General features: G+C 38.9%; 1 protein-coding gene across 3 annotated transcripts; it reads right to left on the reverse strand.

Moving 5' to 3' along the window:
• Positions 1 to 3,056: 3,056 nt before the first annotated feature.
• LOC117299488 (E3 ubiquitin-protein ligase RFWD3-like) lies at positions 3,057 to 20,089 on the reverse strand. Of its 3 annotated transcripts, none has more exons than XM_033783030.1 (12): positions 20,047 to 20,089; positions 17,118 to 18,203; positions 16,744 to 16,832; positions 16,042 to 16,198; positions 12,297 to 12,415; positions 11,127 to 11,244; positions 10,327 to 10,428; positions 9,587 to 9,747; positions 8,959 to 9,162; positions 6,804 to 6,990; positions 4,784 to 4,963; positions 3,057 to 4,195 (listed from the first exon to the last, which is right to left on the reverse strand). In XM_033783030.1, exons 2-12 carry the CDS (start codon positions 18,192 to 18,194, stop codon positions 4,037 to 4,039), a joined length of 2,553 nt encoding a protein of 850 aa, XP_033638921.1. In that variant the 5' UTR covers positions 18,195 to 18,203; positions 20,047 to 20,089; the 3' UTR covers positions 3,057 to 4,036. The 3 variants fall into 3 exon arrangements, with proteins under 3 accessions (XP_033638921.1, XP_033638922.1, XP_033638923.1); XM_033783031.1 differs by lacking the exon at positions 20,047 to 20,089 and adding an exon at positions 19,939 to 20,037; XM_033783032.1 differs by lacking the exon at positions 20,047 to 20,089 and adding an exon at positions 19,507 to 19,608.
• Between the last annotated feature and the right edge of the window lie 40 nt (positions 20,090 to 20,129).

The raw sequence follows: 20,129 nt of genomic DNA on the forward strand, positions 1-20,129 counted from the left end.
ACAAAACATATGGCTTGTGATTTTTAAACAATTGTTGGAAACGTTACATCCCTGTCACAGATGTGAATCAATTCATGAATTCTAATTTGTCTTAGTTTCTGTTTTCGCTGTAGTTTTTAATATTAATCGTATTGTCATTAGCATGCATGTGAGTAACTATCCATGAAAAACTACGAAAAGGGAAAAACGGGCAAGAAAAAAAGAGGAAAAGAATTCAGATGAGTTTTCAACTAAGTATGAGTTTGTGACATTACTCAAACTTAATTTATAACATTGGCAACTGGCTAAGTAACATTGGAGCCATTGGACACTTTCGGTAAACAGTATTGTTCAAAGGCCCACACTCTTCGTGTATCACAAGAGTCGGGAGACAGGAAAACCCACCCTTGTTTACGCCGTGTCATGACATGTGTTTAAAATAAATCCGTAATTCACGATATCGAGAATTCATATTGTTTTAATGTTTTCTCAAAAAAGTTAAGCATTTTATTTAATAATATTTCAAGAGGAATCGTTCGCCATTACCTTCTGTCAACCCTGTAAGTTATTTGTAAATCTGTGAACTTTTATGTTTTGTTCTGTTCCGAAAGTGTACAGTGGCTTTAATACTATGTTTATTTGAGGGTATTCTTTCCTAAAGTAAAAGGCAGTGTAAACCTTCGGTAATTGCCCCCAAATGTTAATGACCACAACATCTTACTTTGTATACAGCACTCACGTGCTTCGAATGTTTTAAATCATTGTTAGAAATAATAATCAAAAGTAATGCAGTTTTAGAGAGAGAGGCCATTTTCACCCTTGAAGGCTTCAGGTATGAAGCATTTATTTCTCAGGCATCGGACAGCACACATATGTTATGTGTGTGCTGTCAAATGCCTGAGCAACAAGGGTGCAACACGTTCTTTTTTTCCTTCTATATTTTCTTGCAACTTCGACGACCAAGTGAGTCAAGTTTGTTATGTAATGCATATGTTAAGATACACCAACTGGTGTACTGGTCTTTGACAACGACCAAAGGTGTCCAGTGCCTTTTGGGGTAGCTCAATTAGGGATTTACAAATTCTGGTGCATTATCAATATTGTTAGGAGACTGTGACAGAGAAGTATGTTCAAAACAATTTTACAAATAGAAATAAATTGGAACTGACAAATATAATTAAGTTGAAATAAAACAAATAAAGATAAATGTAAAATGATAAACAAACTTGAAGGACTTGTCAATTAATTATTTTATAATTTTAAGTTGAACAAAGAAAATTGACCAGCGCAAGAGTTGAACCAGAGACCTCTTAACGTACAGGCACTCCACAAACTGAGCTATGTTAGCAGTATCTTTATTTTGTAAAATTATTAGTTCAGGGGTGAGGGGTGACAGTCAGATGTGGTTTATTACTTGAATTATTTATAAAAAAATAAACCACATGGGTAACTGATTGGGAACTTGTTTTAATGATTTGGGGTTGATAAAAGAACAATCGACTAAGCAGGATTTGAACCAACTACCTCGATCTGGATTCAGATATTGGCATTCTACCAACTGATCTTTGATCAAACCCAAGTCACTGGAATTATAATCACAGAAATAAAATAAATACAATTGAAAAGGAATCATGATGAAGAAATAGAAACTTTAAAATAACAAACAAATTCAAACAACAGAATTTTTTTAAATGCTAACCCAAAACAAACAATACAAGCTTATAATTGTAACTTGTTTGATAATTGGTGAAATTATTTGTTTGTAGATTTTGAGCAATCGGTGTTTATCAAAGGTTGTCTGACAGTGACACCCTATTTGTTTACTATTGATATGTGTAGAGTAGATGGAGCCATATTACGTTCCTGTTTTCATGATTAGAGCCATGTTGCAAAAAGTTTTGCTAAACTTTCAAGTTTACATTTGTAAGTGAAAACATATTAAGCAAGTACTCCAAGGGGCACCAAGGCAATGACAAGGGGCAATGGAGACTCTATTGGCTCTGTGAAGAACAAGACCTAACCTCATTTCCATTTGATACAATCTTGTGATATTCAACACTGGTTCCATACAGTCATTTTAATCAGTGACAATAATTTGACCGGACCGGCGAGAAAATTGTCATTTAACAAGCAGGTACTATTGTATCTACAGTCCTATAGGTTACAGCTCTAGGCAGTGTGAGCCTCAATCGGTCCATGGTCAGTGATTTCAGTGTCCAGCCAGTAAGCTCAAGACAAGGTAAGTCCAGAGGTCTTGTTTTTTGTTCAATTCAACAAAATGTTGAGTTTAAGTCTCACAAATATCTTTCAATCTTGCCGAGTATTACCCCTAAAACAAATAAATAGATCATCTCTTTGTGTTTGTAAAAACAAACAATTTGATGATAAAGCTGTGTTCTCTTTTTTATTCTAGTCTCTTCTTATTTTGATTCTGGTCTTTTGAATAACATCCTGGGCAACGAGTCTGAGCTTCAAGTCCTGTAGTCTTGTGAATTTCCCCCCAAATTTAAGCCCTGAGAAAGATTATCTACAACAAGTGGGCCACTTCTTACGCTCCTTGGTGGTATGCTTAAATGTCTTTCAATAAGTTGAGCCAGCAACTTTTAAATTCATCCAGACACCAAATGAACTTTCTGATAAGATCATAGGCCAGCTATGGTCCAAAAAATATTACAATTTAAGACAATTATGAGTGACAGGGTTTGCTGTCATCATAGAGGTAAAAATGCAGGGAGACCCAAATAGGGCCAACCAAAGGTTTAAAGTCATATGCCATTGTCTTAGTGTAGCTGGAAATGGTAAAATACATCAACTTCCAGGAGGGAGGTCTTGTGTCTTTAAAATATCCAACAAAACTCAGGTATAAATCTTTGGGATTGCTTGAACCAGATCACACCACAATTATGTAAAACTTTTTCAGAACACATAAACTGTTTTGCTCCTTAATGAAGCTTCAAATCAGTCTTGCAACTACATGTACATGTATATTGAAACAGAAGTGCGTAATTCCCTGCTTCCATAAGCGACAATTCTTGGCTTGTGGTAAGCACAGCCATGAAATTAAGGGCCCTCACGGTTCAACAGCTGTGTATAGCATTGCCCACAATGGATGTGGTACTACAACATGTCTCCATGCATTTCAACAGCTGTGTATAGCATTGCTCACAATGGATGTGGTACTACAACATGTCTCCATGTATTTCAACAGCTGTGTATAGCATTGCCCACAATAGATGTGGTACTACAACATGTCTCCATGTATTTCAACAGCTGTGTATAGCATTGCTCACAATGGATGTGGTACTACAACATGTCTCCATGTATTTCAACAGCTGTGTATAGCATTGCTCACAATGGATGTGGTACTACAACATGTCTCCATGTATTTCAACAGCTGTGTATAGCATTGCCCACAATGGATGTGGTACTACAACATGTCTCCATGTATTTCAACAGCTGTGTATAGCATTGCTCACAATGGATGTGGTACTACAACATGTCTCCATGTATTTCAACAGCTGTGTATAGCATTGCTCACAATAGATGTGGTACTACAACATGTCTCCATGTATTTCAACAGCTGTGTATAGCATTGCTCACAATAGATGTGGTACTACAACATGTCTCCATGTATTTCAACAGCTGTGTATAGCATTGCCCACAATGGATGTGGTACTACAACATGTCTCCATGTATTTCAACAGCTGTGTATAGCATTGCTCACAATGGATGTGGTACTACAACATGTCTCCATGTATTTCAACAGCTGTGTATAGCATTGCTCACAATGGATGTGGTACTACAACATGTCTCCATGTATTTCAACAGCTGTGTATAGCATTGCTCACAATGGATGTGGTACTACAACATGTCTCCATGTATTTCAACAGCTGTGTATAGCATTGCTCACAATAGATGTGGTACTACAACATGTCTCCATGTATTTCAACAGCTGTGTATAGCATTGCTCACAATAGATGTGGTACTACAACATGTCTCCATGTATTTCTAGCCCAATGTCCTCATCAACACAAAGTGTCATACCCTAATCATTACCTTATTTACTTGGTTGCCATGAGTACAGTTTGACTTGCTTATCAGTAAGAGCAGCCAGTAGGTTGTGTGCGTTGTACTGGAAGGGACAAACATCTAGTACGGCTGAGTTTATCACCAGTTTCTGTACCTGTAATCCAGTTGTTGTATCCCAAATCAAGGCCTATGCAAATGAGGGTTAAAAGGGGGAAGGATACTATTAATAAATATTAATAATAAAATAGTAGTAACTAGTTCTTATATGGGCATTTCACAATAACGTCTCAATGTGCTTTAGTGCCATGGTCTTCAGGCCTATTACATTTCTTAAACCTTTCTCAGCTTCCTGGGATTATACAATTTCAACCTCTAACCTTGCAATTTATACCCCTAGGTGAAGAGAAGCAAACATCTTCCTTAAGGACACAAGTGTTATGACCGGGATTCAAACCCACACCCCGATGACTTAACCACCAGAACTTGAATTTGATGCTCCAAACCACTGGACCATGACACTCAAATGAAGACATAATTGGTTTATTTATTTCAGCAGATTCAATTGTTTTGTTGACTCTGAGTAACGGATATGAGCGCTATACTAGAAGCAACTATTATTATTGAAACTTGTTGAAAAAATTACTGTTCTGGACAGAGTTCTAGAGTTCTTTTAAAATAATTATTAGCAGCATGGCATGATGAACTTCTCCCAGACTTTACCCTAACCTCGTTATGTACTATGCTGAAATGGGTAGTTGAAGTTATGTGTACTTACTGAAGTAGTAGCCTCATCCCCAGAGCATGCAAAGAGTTGATCAGATTGGCAAGGGCTTTGATACAATGTTGAACGAGATAAAACCTTCATTGTTGGACCACCATAGAAGGTTTGGACTGGATGACAGGCTACTACCCTGCTAGATGTAGATTGTCCCTTCTCATGCTTTAATTCACACATCTACAACGAGGGAACAATCATAAACAAAATAAAGCACCCCACTAAACCCTGGTTCACACATCTACAATGAGGGAACAATCATAAACAAAATAAAGCACCCCACTAAACCCTGGTTCACACATCTACAACGAGGGAACAATCATAAACAAAATAAAGCACCCCACTAAACCCTGGTTCACACATCTACAATGAGGGAACAATCATAAACAAAATAAAGCACTCCACTAAACCCTGGTTTACACATCTACAGTGAGGGAACAATCATAAACAAAATAAAGCACCCCACTAAACCCTGGTTCACACATCTACAACGAGGAACAATCATAAACAAAATAAAGCACCCCACTAAACCCTGGTTCACACATCTACAACGAAGGAACAATCATAAACAAAATAAAGCACCCTACTAAACCCTGGTTCACACATCTACAACGAGGGAACAATCATAAACAAAATAAAGCACCCCACTAAACCCTGGTTCACACATCTACAACGAGGGAACAATCATAAACAAAATAAAGCACCCCACTAAACCCTGGTTCACACATCTACAACGAAGGAACAATCATAAACAAAATAAAGCACCCTACTAAACCCTGGTTCACACATCTACAACGAGGGAACAATCATAAACAAAATAAAGCACCCTACTAAACCCTGGTTCACACATCTACAACGAGGAACAATCATAAACAAAATAAAGCACCCCACTAAACCCTGGTTCACACATCTACAACTAGGAACAATCATAAACAAAATAAAGCACCCTACTAAACCCTGGTTCACACATCTACAGTGAGGGAACAATCATAAACAAAATAAAGCACCCCACTAAACCCTGGTTCACACATCTACAATGAGGGAACAATCATAAACAAAATAAAGCACCCCACTAAACCCTGGTTCACACATCTACAATGAGGGAACAATCATAAACAAAATAAAGCACCCCACTAAACCCTGGTTCACACATCTACAATGAGGGAACAATCATAAACAAAATAAAGCACCCCACTAAACCCTGGTTCACACATCTACAGTGAGGGAACAATCATAAACAAAATAAAGCACCCCACTAAACCCTGGTTCACACTCCCTCAGAATGCCAATGTTATACAAATGTTGATGTCACATGGCTGTTTTCGCAGCGAATGTTTCGCAGGAGCTCAGCACAAGTTAACTGATTAACTTTTCATTGCAAATTATTGGTGGCGTCAAAATTTGTATAGCCTTCAGTACTTCTTTCTGTATCAACTAAATTTTGCTTTTGTATTTACTTCACATCTCTATTAACTTTTGCTTCTCTTGTGTTTTCATCGCTTAGCGCATAGGGACCTCTCTGTGATTGTGATATGCGCTCTACAAAAGTGGTTCATTATTATTATTATTATTATTATTATTATTATTGGAAGAAAACTTGCAAACAATTCAAAGCTAATAGGCAAGCTTGATGCAGGCCTTGAATTTAGATCTTGAAGAGGCACTTTTCCTCTGAAGGAGCATTTTTTATCTGGTATGGGGCACTTCTATGAGGAAAAACTTATGTATTTGAACCTTGCATGGGGCACCACAGCAAAAGCACAGGGCACTACGGCAAATGTTGTGGGTGCCGTGGGTTAATTTGAGGCCTGTTGATGGTCTAGTGGCACTTCTAGTACGGCAAATGTTGTGGGTGCCATGGGTTAATTTGAGGCCTGTTGATGGTCTAGTGGCACTTCTAGTACGGCAAATGTTGCGGGTTCCAATCACACCCGAGTGTGTAGGTTTTGTTTTTAAAGAACATGGATAAATGCACAGTGTACACAGTGTTTTTATACATGGGAATAGGGGTAAAACTTACCACATGTCTTGTCATAGTATGGTTCTTGTTGGGTCTGAATGATGCTAAACAATGCCGACTCTTATTACTAAAGCTAAGTGAAGTGCAGATACCATCCGCTTGTAGGAGATGAGGTTTGAATTCTAGTTCCGATGTCTGTTCCCAGAATGACATACCACCAAGAGATGCCATGAGTAAACCACTACAGCTGTAGAGAAGGGACACAAGGAGTCTTAGTTTATATCAATTACATCAATAGAAACATCTGGATAATAACGATATGAGGAACTGGTCTTCACTGTGCGTAAATTACCAGGGCCAAATTTACCGTTAGTAAAGAGTTGCATGATTTGTTTTTTTTATGAGATATTGCCCAACTTACACTTAACTGATTTGGGCTACCAACCCAAATCAACTGTCACCAAGCATGCCAGGGGCATGTTGCCACCTACTCCTGGGGCTGAAATAGGGTTACCCCATTTACAGTCCGTAAGGATGTAGGCATGGGTATCATCCACTAAGAGCCACCTACTCCTGGGGCTGAAACAGGGTTACCCCCGTCACAGTCTGTAAGGATGTAGGCATTGGTATCATCCACTATAGGAGCCACCTACTCCTGGGGCTGAAATAGGGTTACCCCTTCACAGTCCGTAAGGATATAGGCATGGGTATCATCCACTAGGAGCCACCTACTCCTGGGGCTGAAACAGGGTTACCCCATTCACAGTCCGTAAGGACATAGGCACGGGTATCATCCACTAGGAGCCACCTACTCCTGGGGCTGAAACAGGGTTACCCCCTTCACAGTCCGTAAGGATATAGGCATGGGTATCATCCACTAGGAGCCACCTACTCCTGGGGCTGAAACAGGGTTACCCCATTCACAGTCCGTAAGGACATAGGCACGGGTATCATCCACTAGGAGCCACCTACTCCTGGGGCTGAAACAGGGTTACCCCCTTCACAGTCCGTAAGGATATAGGCATGGGTATCATCCACTAGGAGCCACCTACTCCTGGGGCTGAAATAGGGTTACCCCTTCACAGTCCGTAAGGATATAGGCATGGGTATCATCCACTAGGAGCCACCTACTCCTGGGGCTGAAACAGGGTTACTCCCTTCACAGTCCGTAAGGATGTAGGCACGGGTATCATCCACTAGGAGCCACCTACTCCTGGGGCTGAAACAGAATTATCCCCTTCACAGTCTGTAAGGATATAGACACGGGTATCATCCACTCGGAGCCACCTACTCCTGGGGCTGAAATAGGGTTACCCCTTCACAGTCCGTAAGGATGTAGGCATGGGTATCATCCACTAGGAGCCACCTACTCCTGGGGCTGAAATAGGGTTACCCCTTCACAGTCTGTAAGGATGTAGGCATTGGTATCATCCACTATAGGAGCCACCTACTCCTGGGGCTGAAACAGGGTTACCCCCTTCACAGTCTGTAAGGATGTAGGCATTGGTATCATCCACTATAGGAGCCACCTACTCCTAAGGCTGAAACAGGGTTACCCCCTTCACAGTCTGTAAGGATGTAGGCATGGGTATCATCCACTAGGAGCCACCTACTCCTGGGGCTGAAACAGGGTTACCCCCTTCACAGTCTGTAAGGATGTAGGCATGGGTATCATCCACTAGGAGCCACCTACTCCTGGGGCTGAAACAGGGTTACCCCCGTCACAGTCTGTAAGGATGTAGGCATTGGTATCATCCACTATAGGAGCCTGGTTGGTTGTGCAGAATGCAATACCTATTACCTTCCCACTTGTTTACAAATAAATTATGGTTTAGAGTGCATTGCTCAAGTGTCTTAATGACCGAGATTCAAACCCACACTCTGCTGCTGACAACACCAGGGCCCAATTTCATAGAGCTGCTAAGCACAAAAGTTTGCTTAACATGAAATTGTTGCCTTGATAAAAACAGGATTACCAAACAAATTTCCATATGGTTTTCAGGATAAGCAAACGAAGGCTTAACACCAGTAATAAGCGGTATGCAAAAAATGGAAATTTGGTTGGTAATCCTGTGTTTTGTCAAGGAAGAAATTTCATGCTAAGCAAATTTTCGTGCTTAGCAGCTCTTTGAAATTGGGCCCAGAGCTTGGGTCCTATAAACTACACCGCTCAGCTACAACAAGCCATGAATGCTATTTCATTAATCAGACTTACCCAAGTGATGCATCTGCAGCTTTAGGTACGTAAGTCAACGCCACGATGGGACAACGAGAATTATCCAGAGATAGTTTGTGAACCTCGCTAGCCGTCTGTCTTGTATCATAGACTAGGATAGAACCATTCTGGAGACCAGCATAGACATAATTCACATCGGATGTATTCCATGTACAGCTCCATACTGGTGCCTCTGTTTTATATCTGCAAATAGTCAGTTCCAACATTACAGCGTGATATGTCAAAGTTCAAATGGCAAGAAAACCTCCCCTATACCCAGTAATTACAACTGCAGATTTTAACAGATGTTAAAATTGCATCTGGATAAAGAGCATTATTTAGTTTCCCCTAACACCAATGTGTGTTAGCACTGTACACTCCGTGCTTTCCTGAATCTTGTCCAAAAAAAATCTATTGTGATGTAGTGTGTAAGACAACTGCTTTAGAATTGGCAAAGGTTGTGGCTTCAAATCCCGCCAGAGTTAAATGCCTGTTGATATTTTTTACAGGACTCAAGAAAGTAAAAAGCAAATAACTGCAGATTGTGAAACAAAGAAAGAAGAAACATAGAATTGTCACATGAAACAGAAATCAGGGTAGGAGTAAAAAAACAAAAAAGGATATTTACGTTTGCACCACGGTATTACTGACGAGACTTGTCATTTTCAATGTTTTATCGGTGGATCCGGTCAGCATTAAGCCATCATTCCTTCCATTGAATGTTAATGATCTGATGACTGAGGTATGAATTGGGACATATTGTGTGCAGCGATGGTCAGTAGCGCTAACCTGTCATAAGAAATAAACAATATAGTCATTACAGAAGTGATTTTGTGACTCACAGGCCTCAAATTAACCCAATGCCCATAGAGCAATCGCTGTGGTACACTATGTGCTTTTGTTGTGGTGACCTCTGCAAAGTTCCAAATTTATATTATTTCAAATTTACATTTTCTTGATAGAAGTGCCCCTTACCAGAGGATAATTGTTGTGCCCCTTTAAGAAACAAGTTCAAAGCCTAGGCTCATCCATCAAGCACACCAGAGCTTTAGGAGCCTTGGTGCCCTTTTGGCTGCTGGTACTTTATGTAAGATTTGGCCTGCGATAGAATCTTACCAGATTCCATCAAACTAACAGGCGTCGATTTCACCAAACTCTTCCTAATTTAGGATTAGTCTTAGGACTTAGGACAAGTTCAGTTTCGTATCCCAAGACGTTAGGACACATTGGACCCACCCTAAGTTAAGACAAGATACTCGTCCTACCTCGAGATAGAATTAATCCTAGCGTTTTGTGGAATCAGCTGCAGGTCTTTCAATAACGGATCAAACCAAAAAAGAGTAAAATAGGAGAAGATACTACTCTTACCTTTTTAACTCCGAAACCAGGGAAGAGTTGGTTTGGTGAAGGCATTGATACAACAAGCGCATTGTTAAAGGAATCAAAAGACATCACACGACAATTGCCACTCTGAAATCAAAGTCAAATATATCAATATTTACAAACAGATATCCTAAGTAAAATAAAATAACAAATTATGTGTAAGCGAAAATTGCAAAAAGAGTAAGCAAGATGTAAAGTAGAGTGTCAGTATATTTTAGATGGTTTTGGTGATTGTTTAGGTACATGTAGAAATGTTGGTCTGAGCATTAAGAATGAATAAACTTCTGGCTTTTTATTCTGCATCAAAAAAGTTTTGACATCCTGCTGTTATTGGCACTGTTTCTGCACACAACATATTTACGGATGTGTAATTATCAATACGAGTATTATTTTAAAAACTACTTTTATTTTTTTATATTTTAGGCAGATATTTATAAAATGGTATAATAATAATAATGATTAACAATAGTATTTTTAAAAAACTTTTTTAAATTTACCAGTCAGTTTTCCCTTGTGGTTTATTATTACTAAAACTAAAATGTTGTTTGCCCTTAGTTGTTAGTATGATCTGCTTCCCAGGTTGTATCGTTAACCTGGCAACTGTTCATGGCAGCTTATGATTGTATGGCATCTGACTAGTACATACCCTGAATAAAGATATTGACAAAATAGGCTAGATAGCTCAGTTAATCCGAAGGCCGTTGGTTGAAATCCCCCGCTCTCATAAATTTGTCTTTGTATAGTATAATGGTCCTTGAAGGAATGTTGCAATAATTTACACGTACCTGTGATATTTGAATGGTTTTGTCTAAGACGTATTGTCCTCTAGCTGGGTTCATACCATCGATCCGTTGACTGGTTGAAGATTGGGGTTTGATCGATGACGATGATTGCGATGATGAACTGGTAAAGACAAAAGAAACTCATTTCAAAGATTGGCTTAAAGGCAGTGGACACTATTGGTAATTGTCAAAAACTAGCCTTCACAGTTGGTGTATCTCAACATATGCATAAAATAACAAACCTGTGATAATTTGAGCTCAATCGGTCATCAAAGTTGAGATAATAATGAAAGAAGAAAACACCCTTGTCACACGAAGTTGTGTGCATTTAGATGGTTGATTTCGAGACCTCAAGTTCTAAACTTGAGGTCTCGAAATCAAATTCGTGGAAAATTACTTCTTTCTCCAAAACTATGGCACTTCAGAGGGAGCTGTTTCTCACAATGTTTTTTATACCACCAACCTCTCCCCATTAATTTTCACCAAGAAAGGTTTTATGCTAATAATTATTTTGAGTAATTACCAATAGTGTCCACTGCCTTTAACTTGAAGGGGTTTGAGGAAGTTGCCTTTGTTGTAGGATTTATTTGTATTTTTATTTGAGTGAGAAATTACCTTGTTCTAAAAAACTACATTACTTCAGAGGGAGACGTTTCTCACAATATTTTATACCATCAACAGCTAGCTCTCCACATGCTCATTACCAAGTAAGTTTGTATGCAAATGTATTTACAGTAATAACCAAACGTGTCCATTGCCTTTTAATGTCTGAATGTTCAACTAGCATTACTCCCTCAGTATGGCGTGTTGAAGCCGAGCAGTTAAGAGCACCAGACTTTAAGCTCTGGTGTTTCTGTTAAGCAGAGTGTGGGTTCAAGTCCCAGTCATGACACTGTGTCCCTTAGCAAGACACTTAATCATTATTACTGCATCTTGTGGATGTGAAATGCACATATAAGTCCCCAGTGCACTTATCGTAAAGAGAAAGGATTCGCCCCGGTGTTCGTGGTTTGAATGGCTGCATATTGGGACACAGGACCTTGTAAAGCATGACATGGTGCTAAGTGAAGGAATTGGTCTTATACTTGAAAACCGTGCAGATAAATACTAAACGTGGAAGCACCTTGAGCATCAATGAGTGACGGATGAAAGTGCTAAACTATTAATGCTTACCTTCTGATACGATCTTCTTGTGATTTGAGTTGACCTTTCAGTCGGTTCATTTCTTCTACAGCTAGACGATATCTTAGATTAGCCTGAGCCATTTCAATCTCAGCTTTCCTTCTCACTTCCTAAAATAGACCAAGAATACAAGACTCATTTGAAAGGCTGCATTTAAGTGAGGTTTGTGGTAGCACCATGTTTCAATCTCAATTGAAATGTGTTGGTTCTTAAATGTTCCAAGAATACAAGACTCATTTGAAAGGCTGCATTTAAGTGAGGTTTGTGGTAGCACCATGTTTCAATCTCAATTGAAATGTGTTGGTTCTTAAAAGTTCCAAGAATACAAGACTCATTTGAAAGGCTGCATTTAAGTGAGGTTTGTGGTAGCACCATGTTTCAATCTCAATTGAAATGTGTTGGTTCTTAAAAGTTCCAAGAATACAAGACTCATTTGAAAGGCTGCATTTAAGTGAGGTTTGTGGTAGCACCATGTTTCAATCTCAATTGAAATGTGTTGGTTCTTAAAAGTTCCAAGAATACAAGACTCATTTGAAAGGCTGCATTTAAGTGAGGTTTGTGGTAGCACCATGTTTCAATCTCAATTGAAATGTGTTGGTTCTTAAAAGTTCCAAGAATACAAGACTCATTTGAAAGGCTGCATTTAAGTGAGGTTTGTGGTAGCACCATGTTTCAATCTCAATTGAAATGTGTTGGTTCTTAAAAGTTCCAAGAATACAAGACTCATTTGAAAGGCTGCATTTAAGTGAGGTTTGTGGTAGCACCATGTTTCAATCTCAATTGAAATGTGTTGGTTCTTAAAAGTTCCAAGAATACAAGACTCATTTGAAAGGCTGCATTTAAGTGAGGTTTGTGGTAGCACCATGTTTCAATCTCAATTGAAATGTGTTGGTTCTTAAAAGTTCCAAGAATACAAGACTCATTTGAAAGGCTGCATTTAAGTGAGGTTTGTGGTAGCACCATGTTTCAATCTCAATTGAAATGTGTTGGTTCTTAAAAGTTCCAAGAATACAAGACTCATTTGAAAGGCTGCATTTAAGTGAGGTTTGTGGTAGCACCATGTTTCAATCTCAATTGAAATGTGTTGGTTCTTAAAAGTTCCAAGAATACAAGACTCATTTGAAAGGCTGCATTTAAGTGAGGTTTGTGGTAGCACCATGTTTCAATCTCAATTGAAATGTGTTGGTTCTTAAAAGTTCCAAGAATACAAGACTCATTTGAAAGGCTGCATTTAAGTGAGGTTTGTGGTAGCACCATGTTTCAATCTCAATTGAAATGTGTTGGTTCTTAAAAGTTCCAAGAATACAAGACTCATTTGAAAGGCTGCATTTAAGTGAGGTTTGTGGTAGCACCATGTTTCAATCTCAATTGAAATGTGTTGGTTCTTAAAAGTTCCAAGAATACAAGACTCATTTGAAAGGCTGCATTTAAGTGAGGTTTGTGGTAGCACCATGTTTCAATCTCAATTGAAATGTGTTGGTTCTTAAAAGTTCCAAGAATACAAGACTCATTTGAAAGGCTGCATTTAAGTGAGGTTTGTGGTAGCACCATGTTTCAATCTCAATTGAAATGTGTTGGTTCTTAAAAGTTCCAAGAATACAAGACTCATTTGAAAGGCTGCATTTAAGTGAGGTTTGTGGTAGCACCATGTTTCAATCTCAATTGAAATGTGTTGGTTCTTAAAAGTTCCAAGAATACAAGACTCATTTGAAAGGCTGCATTTAAGTGAGGTTTGTGGTAGCACCATGTTTCAATCTCAATTGAAATGTGTTGGTTCTTAAAAGTTCTCAGAACCTCACCAACAATACTCAAAAGAGATCTACAAATTGTACCAGCGAAAAACTCATCTTATTAGGTGTTCGGCCAACAGCCGAACAACTATTGTTATTGTTCTGGTTTTTTGGGGTTTTTTTTTTCCTCGTCTTCTTCTTTCCCTGCGAACCTTCTCCAGCAATTTTAAACAAAAGTAAAGCTTGTACAAACTTAAAACTTACTATGTGTACATAGGCAATAGTAGGTAGATGAAACCGCCACTTTTTTGGGAATGATGACGATGACGTCATGGCAAGGTTTGAAAAACGAAATTTGCTTTTCGCTGTATCTCAACGAATATGAATGCTATGATGTTCATACTTGGGCATCGGATAGATAAAGACTTGGACAACATTTGAAAAGTTAACGCCAAAATCGTATGACCTTAACTTCTGGTCGTTACCCTGGGTCAAAGTTTGAGCCTTTAAAAAAAAGTAAAGCTTGTACAAACTTAAAACTTACTATGTTCATAGGCAATAGTGAGTGGAATAACCCGCCACTTTTTGGGAATCATGACGTCATTGATGACGTCATGACAGGGTTTTTAATTTTGAAAAATGACCATTTGCTTGTTGCTGTATCTCAACGAATAGAAAAGCTATGATGTTCATATGTCAGCATCGGATAGATAAAGACTTTGACAATATTTAAAAAGTTAACGCCAAAATCGTACGACCTGAACTTCCGGGTCGTTACCCTGGGTCAAAGTTCGCCTTCGTGTATTTTACATCAACAAAACAACTTTTGAGCTTTTAAACAAGAGTAAAGCTTGTACAAACTTAAAACTTACTATGTTCATAGGCAATAGTGAGTGGAATAAACCGCCACTTTTTGGGAATGATGACGTCATTGATGACGTCATGACAGGGTTTTAATTTTGAAAAATGACCATTTGCTTGTTGCTGTATCTCAACGAATAGAAAAGCTATGATGTTCATATTTCAGCATCGGATAGATAAAGACTTTGACAATATTTGAAAAGTTAACGCCAAAATCGTACGACCTTAACTTCCGGGTCGTTACCCTGGGTCATAGTTCGCCTTCGTGTATTTTACATCAACAAAACAACTTTTGAGCTTTTAAACAAAAGTAAAGCTTGTACAAACTTAAACGTTACTATGTACATAGGCAATAGTGAGTAGATGAAACTGCCCACTTTTTTGGAATGATGACGTCATTGATGAGGTCATGACAAGGTTTTTAATGTTTAAAAATGACCATTTGCTTGTTGCTGTATATCAACAAGTATAAAAGCTATGATGTTCTACTTGGGCATCGGATAGATAAAGACTTGGGAAACATTTGAAAAGTTAACACTAAAATCGTACGACCTTAACTTCCGGGTCGTTACCCTGGGTCAAAGTTCGCCTTCGTGTTTTTTCCATCAAAAAAACAACTTTTGAGCTTATCTACGGCATAACTCAAGATTGAGATGGATTTGAACCTTGAAACTCAACAGATAGTTGAACCTTCAAAATGACGTTATCGGGTATTAAATAACAATAAAACAACGTTTAAAATTTGTAAAAATCATATGGCGCAAAAGTTTTTTGGGGAATTCCCAACAGCGCTCTCTTTTTACCCACCAAAGAGGGCGCTGTTGATTATCAAATCTGTGTACAGCATCAAGTGCAGGGGTGAGCTAGATTTTTAAAGGGCTTTCATAAGTTGCAAACAAAAAACCTGATGCCAATCTCACACAAACATATTGCATTTGTGAAGAAACAAGGCGTTCAAAAGTGTGACACAAGTTTAACTATAAAATAACGACACATTGTATAAAAAACATCTTTATGGTTCAATGTTTTTGAATTACGTCATCACGTAACGTCCAACCGAACACCGTGTTTTTGTAATTAACAAAAAACACTATGTCTAGTTATTCTTAGTACTTTATATTTTGAATTGATAAATATGAACGAACCTTTTCTTTTTTGAGATCTTCAAGAGCTCTATCTCTCTCTGTAGTGTCAAGCGTCTTGAGTGATTTACCAGCAAAGATGACTCGAATATCAGACTTCTTGGCTTTGGTGTTACATTGAGGACACTTAGGAGTTGATTTCAACCATTTCTCTATACAGCTGGATGTATAGAACAATCTTGAGGTTAACAAAAATAATTTGACACCTCACAGTGTTGAAAATGTCTGTCCAGAAAAATTTAGTGTGTACACAAGTTATCCATGTGAAGTGGTGTTCTAAACATAATCAGTTGACTGCTATGTATTAGTCTCAGGCCTTGACATAACCAATCATACCCTCAGCAATTAGTGTGGTGCCCTGTGCGTTTTGCTTCACACAGTTTAAATACAAATTTTCTCATAGAGTGCCACCCCTTCCCAGACGAAAGTTACTGTGCCCCTAGTAACCCTCTTACCATCGGTGCCTTTTTTTAACAAGTTGATACACCATTTGAAACCATTCAAGTGAACGGTTTTGAATGGTTTGATAACTGTGCACATAGTTGGTTCCCCAAATGGTTTTGAACGATGGTGCAGCTGGTACAGAATCCTATGACGATTGTTTTAAGTGGTGCTTCATCAAGGATCCCACTTTGTCATGACTGAGTGATAGCTGGCTACGAGAATATTTCTGAGAATTTCAATTACACTACACTCTAGGCTTACCTTTTGCCAAAGAGATGTCCACACTTTAGTGAAGCTAAACGATGCTCTCCGGAGTTTGTCCAGACCTCATAACAAATTATACACATTTGCTGGAAAAGAAACAACATTGTCAACAACATTAAAAACATGGTAATACAATTTCTTCAATAAATATTTCATTCAACAAAGCGCAGATTTTAAAAACCTTATTATTTTTTGATTTGGCAAACTGAAATTCGAACCGGGTGCTGGGAAGAAAAGTTATGAAAACTGTCAGGGCCTGAATTAGGGGGGGGGGGGCCCAGACATGTTTCAGAAAAGAGCCAAGTTCTGGCCTGAAAATTTTGGTGGAAACTGATGGATACAAAAATTACAGATGCTGTTATCGGACTTACTGCTTCTTCATCATCACTTTTATCATCTCGACAACTTTTAGAGTCTGATGTAATGTTGGTTTGGTTTGTAGAGGTACTTGGTCCCGGCAGATTTGCTATCGATGACGAAGGCCCTCTAGAAGATGTTGCTATTTCTTCCAATTCCATCGGTTCCTCATCAGTTGCAAGATCAACGACATCAGAGTCACTTCCATCATCGTGATCAATAACAATTTCTGCAATTCGACGACGGGCTGGGCGCTGTGCGAGTACAACGACGGTCTCTGATTGGTTGGATAGTAACTGCGATAGATCAATGGTTGCCGGGTGTTGTCGTTCATCGTCATCATCGAGGGAATCTAAAACTATCCGGTTGCGATGATTAGGAGCATGAATCACCTCTGAGGCTTCTTCATAATCCTGTGGTTCTGATTGGTTTGTTGGATTAGCATCTCTTGAAATGGAGATTTGTGATTGGTTGCTTTGAGACAGGGAATGAGCATCTGGCAAAGGAATATGAAGAAGTGATTGGCTACTTGTTGATGGAGCCTCAGTGGTTCTATTTGATTGGATGGTTGATGTTCTTGGTGGGTGATCATTTAGAAGTGATTCACTATTTTCATCTCCTTCACTTCGTGGAACCAATGACCATGCTACGGCATCTGGTGGTTCGTCAACAGGTCTTAGTTCCTCCGGTTGGTGAGATTCTAAACCAGGTTGAGCGACTCTTTCATTCTGAACTATCGGATGATTAGATGTTGCTCCAACATCATGAGTTCTTTGTTCATTTGATCTCCTTAGAGGGTTAAGAGGTTGTGATGCAAAGAGCTGGGTTTCTTCCTCTGCAATTGTCAGGGCTCTAGTTTGTGGTTGGTGGCCGAGCTCTATCGGTCTACTTAAAGGTACACCAGACCTTTGTGGGATGTTTCCTCTACCCTCATTCCTTGGGTATAACTCAGTATCTTCATCCTCTAAGCCGGTGTCACTTGTGTATTCATCCAAATCATTGTTGATTGTGGTAGAATCCGAGTCATACTCGGTGATTTCTTCACTGTGTGTGCCAGTAGATGGCTGCTCCACCACACTGGCCATCCTCATCTAGAAAGTCTGGATAAGAGACAACAAAATCATTAGTAAAAATGTTTTTAAAAAAAACAATTAATAATATCAATTTTTATACACAACCAGAATTTCACCTTAGTGGTCAACTGCTTGTCAAATGTGAGTGAAAACAGTGGGTGGGCGTCTGGGCGAGTCAAAAAACTTCCTTTTTGTGGTCATGCCCCCTTACAAAGTTGCCTTTCCCTCTGACAAAGTTGGCCCAAAACAGGATGGGAATAATGTTGTGGTGTGCGACTTTGTAGGTGTAGTTCTATTTAGTAGGCGACTTCGCTGGGGGCGCTAGTTGACTGGTTTCACGAAAATTCATATATGTAAGATTTATAAAACTTAAAAGAATAAATTTGAATGTGGGGGGGCCTAACCCCAAACTGCTACATTTTTTTCTCCCTTTTTTTTTCTCAATGTTTATGCGGTAACCCTTCTTTCTCAGGTTAGAAAAAAATTCAGTGGTTTTGGAGTTAATTAGCGGCGGATAAATTGGTGGCGACATGCGAAAAATTATCCCTGAATAAAAACATGTCCTTGCTTTGATTGGTTGGGAACAAAGTTAAAGTCAAGTATTTTATAGTTTCTTACATTTTTAACATAGTTAATCTACAATATACAAAATATTTAGGTGGTGATCCTTCATCATGTGTTCGTTTTAACCCTAAAATCGCGGTGCGGTCTTTAAAGCCATTGGACCCTTTCGGTAAACAGTGTTATCCAAGGACCACACTTTGTGTACCACAACTTCTATATCAAATAACAAACCTGTGGAAATTTAGGCTCAATCGGTCATCGGAGTCGGGAGAAAACAACGGAAAAACCCACCTTTGTTTCCGCGCGTTTCGCCGTGTCATGACATGTGTTTAAAATAAATCCGTAATTCTCGTTAACGAGAATTTATATTGTTTTGCTGTTTTCTCAAAAAGTAAAGCATTTCATGGAATAATATTTCAAGAGAAGTCTTTCACCATTGCCTTCTGTAAACCCTGTAAGTTATTTGTAAATCTGTGAACTTTTATTTTTTTTTCTGAACCGAAAGGATCCAATGGCTTTAACGTCATTGCGCGCGATGTAAATGTCCACTAGATACAAAGTTACATTTTCTACTTGCCAAACATCGACTCTCCTCCCCGGTGACAAAAATTTAGAGATAGGTAATGCTCCACCGATAAGTTGTACTTTGCAAATAAAAAAATATATATTTTTCTTTTAATCAAAACCAAAAAAATTCACAAGTGAAGTGATCAATCCTAATGTAAAACAAACTTCGAGAGCTCCGACGACCAGCAGCATTATGTACCGGTCAATGGTCCACTGAACCCAGAGTGTCAACAATGCAATGGTGACTACAGTCATGCAGCAGCTGGACTAGCCCAGGTTGGACTCCTCCGTTGCAGGCAACTACAGCTGGACAGACTCTGTAGTTAAGTTAGTGTTTGTTAACTGACAACCGAGACAAACCCGGTCCGTACTAAAAGCCGACAACGCCGACAACAAGTCCAGAGCGTTTATTGGCCATTTTGGAGGTATTTAAAACTTGTTGGCGGCGTGTTGGCGGCGTTGTCGGCTTGTTGTCGGCTTTTATGAGTTTTAGCATGGAGCAATAAACTAGGATTGCTCCATGGTTTTAGTAGGACCCAGACAACCGAACAGAAATAAAATAGTTACGTAAAAAGGATACATTTTAACATTGAAATGATTTGATACCAAACGTTTATCATATTACTCTTGCCTGTAATTTTAAGTTAAGAAGAAATACACCAAAGAATGACACCTATTAACAGGAGAGAAAGGTGAAATTGATAATACAATTGAACGAATGAAAGCAAAATAAAATCACCAAATCCAGACGATTTCAACTCCCGCGGTTCCAACCGCGCCAGCCACAAGACCTTCTCTCCAATGAGGGCGCTATGCAACATT

The sequence above is a fragment of the Asterias rubens genome, chromosome 14 (genome assembly GCF_902459465.1).
Source record: "Asterias rubens chromosome 14, eAstRub1.3, whole genome shotgun sequence".
Taxonomy (NCBI): Eukaryota; Metazoa; Echinodermata; class Asteroidea; order Forcipulatida; family Asteriidae; genus Asterias; species Asterias rubens.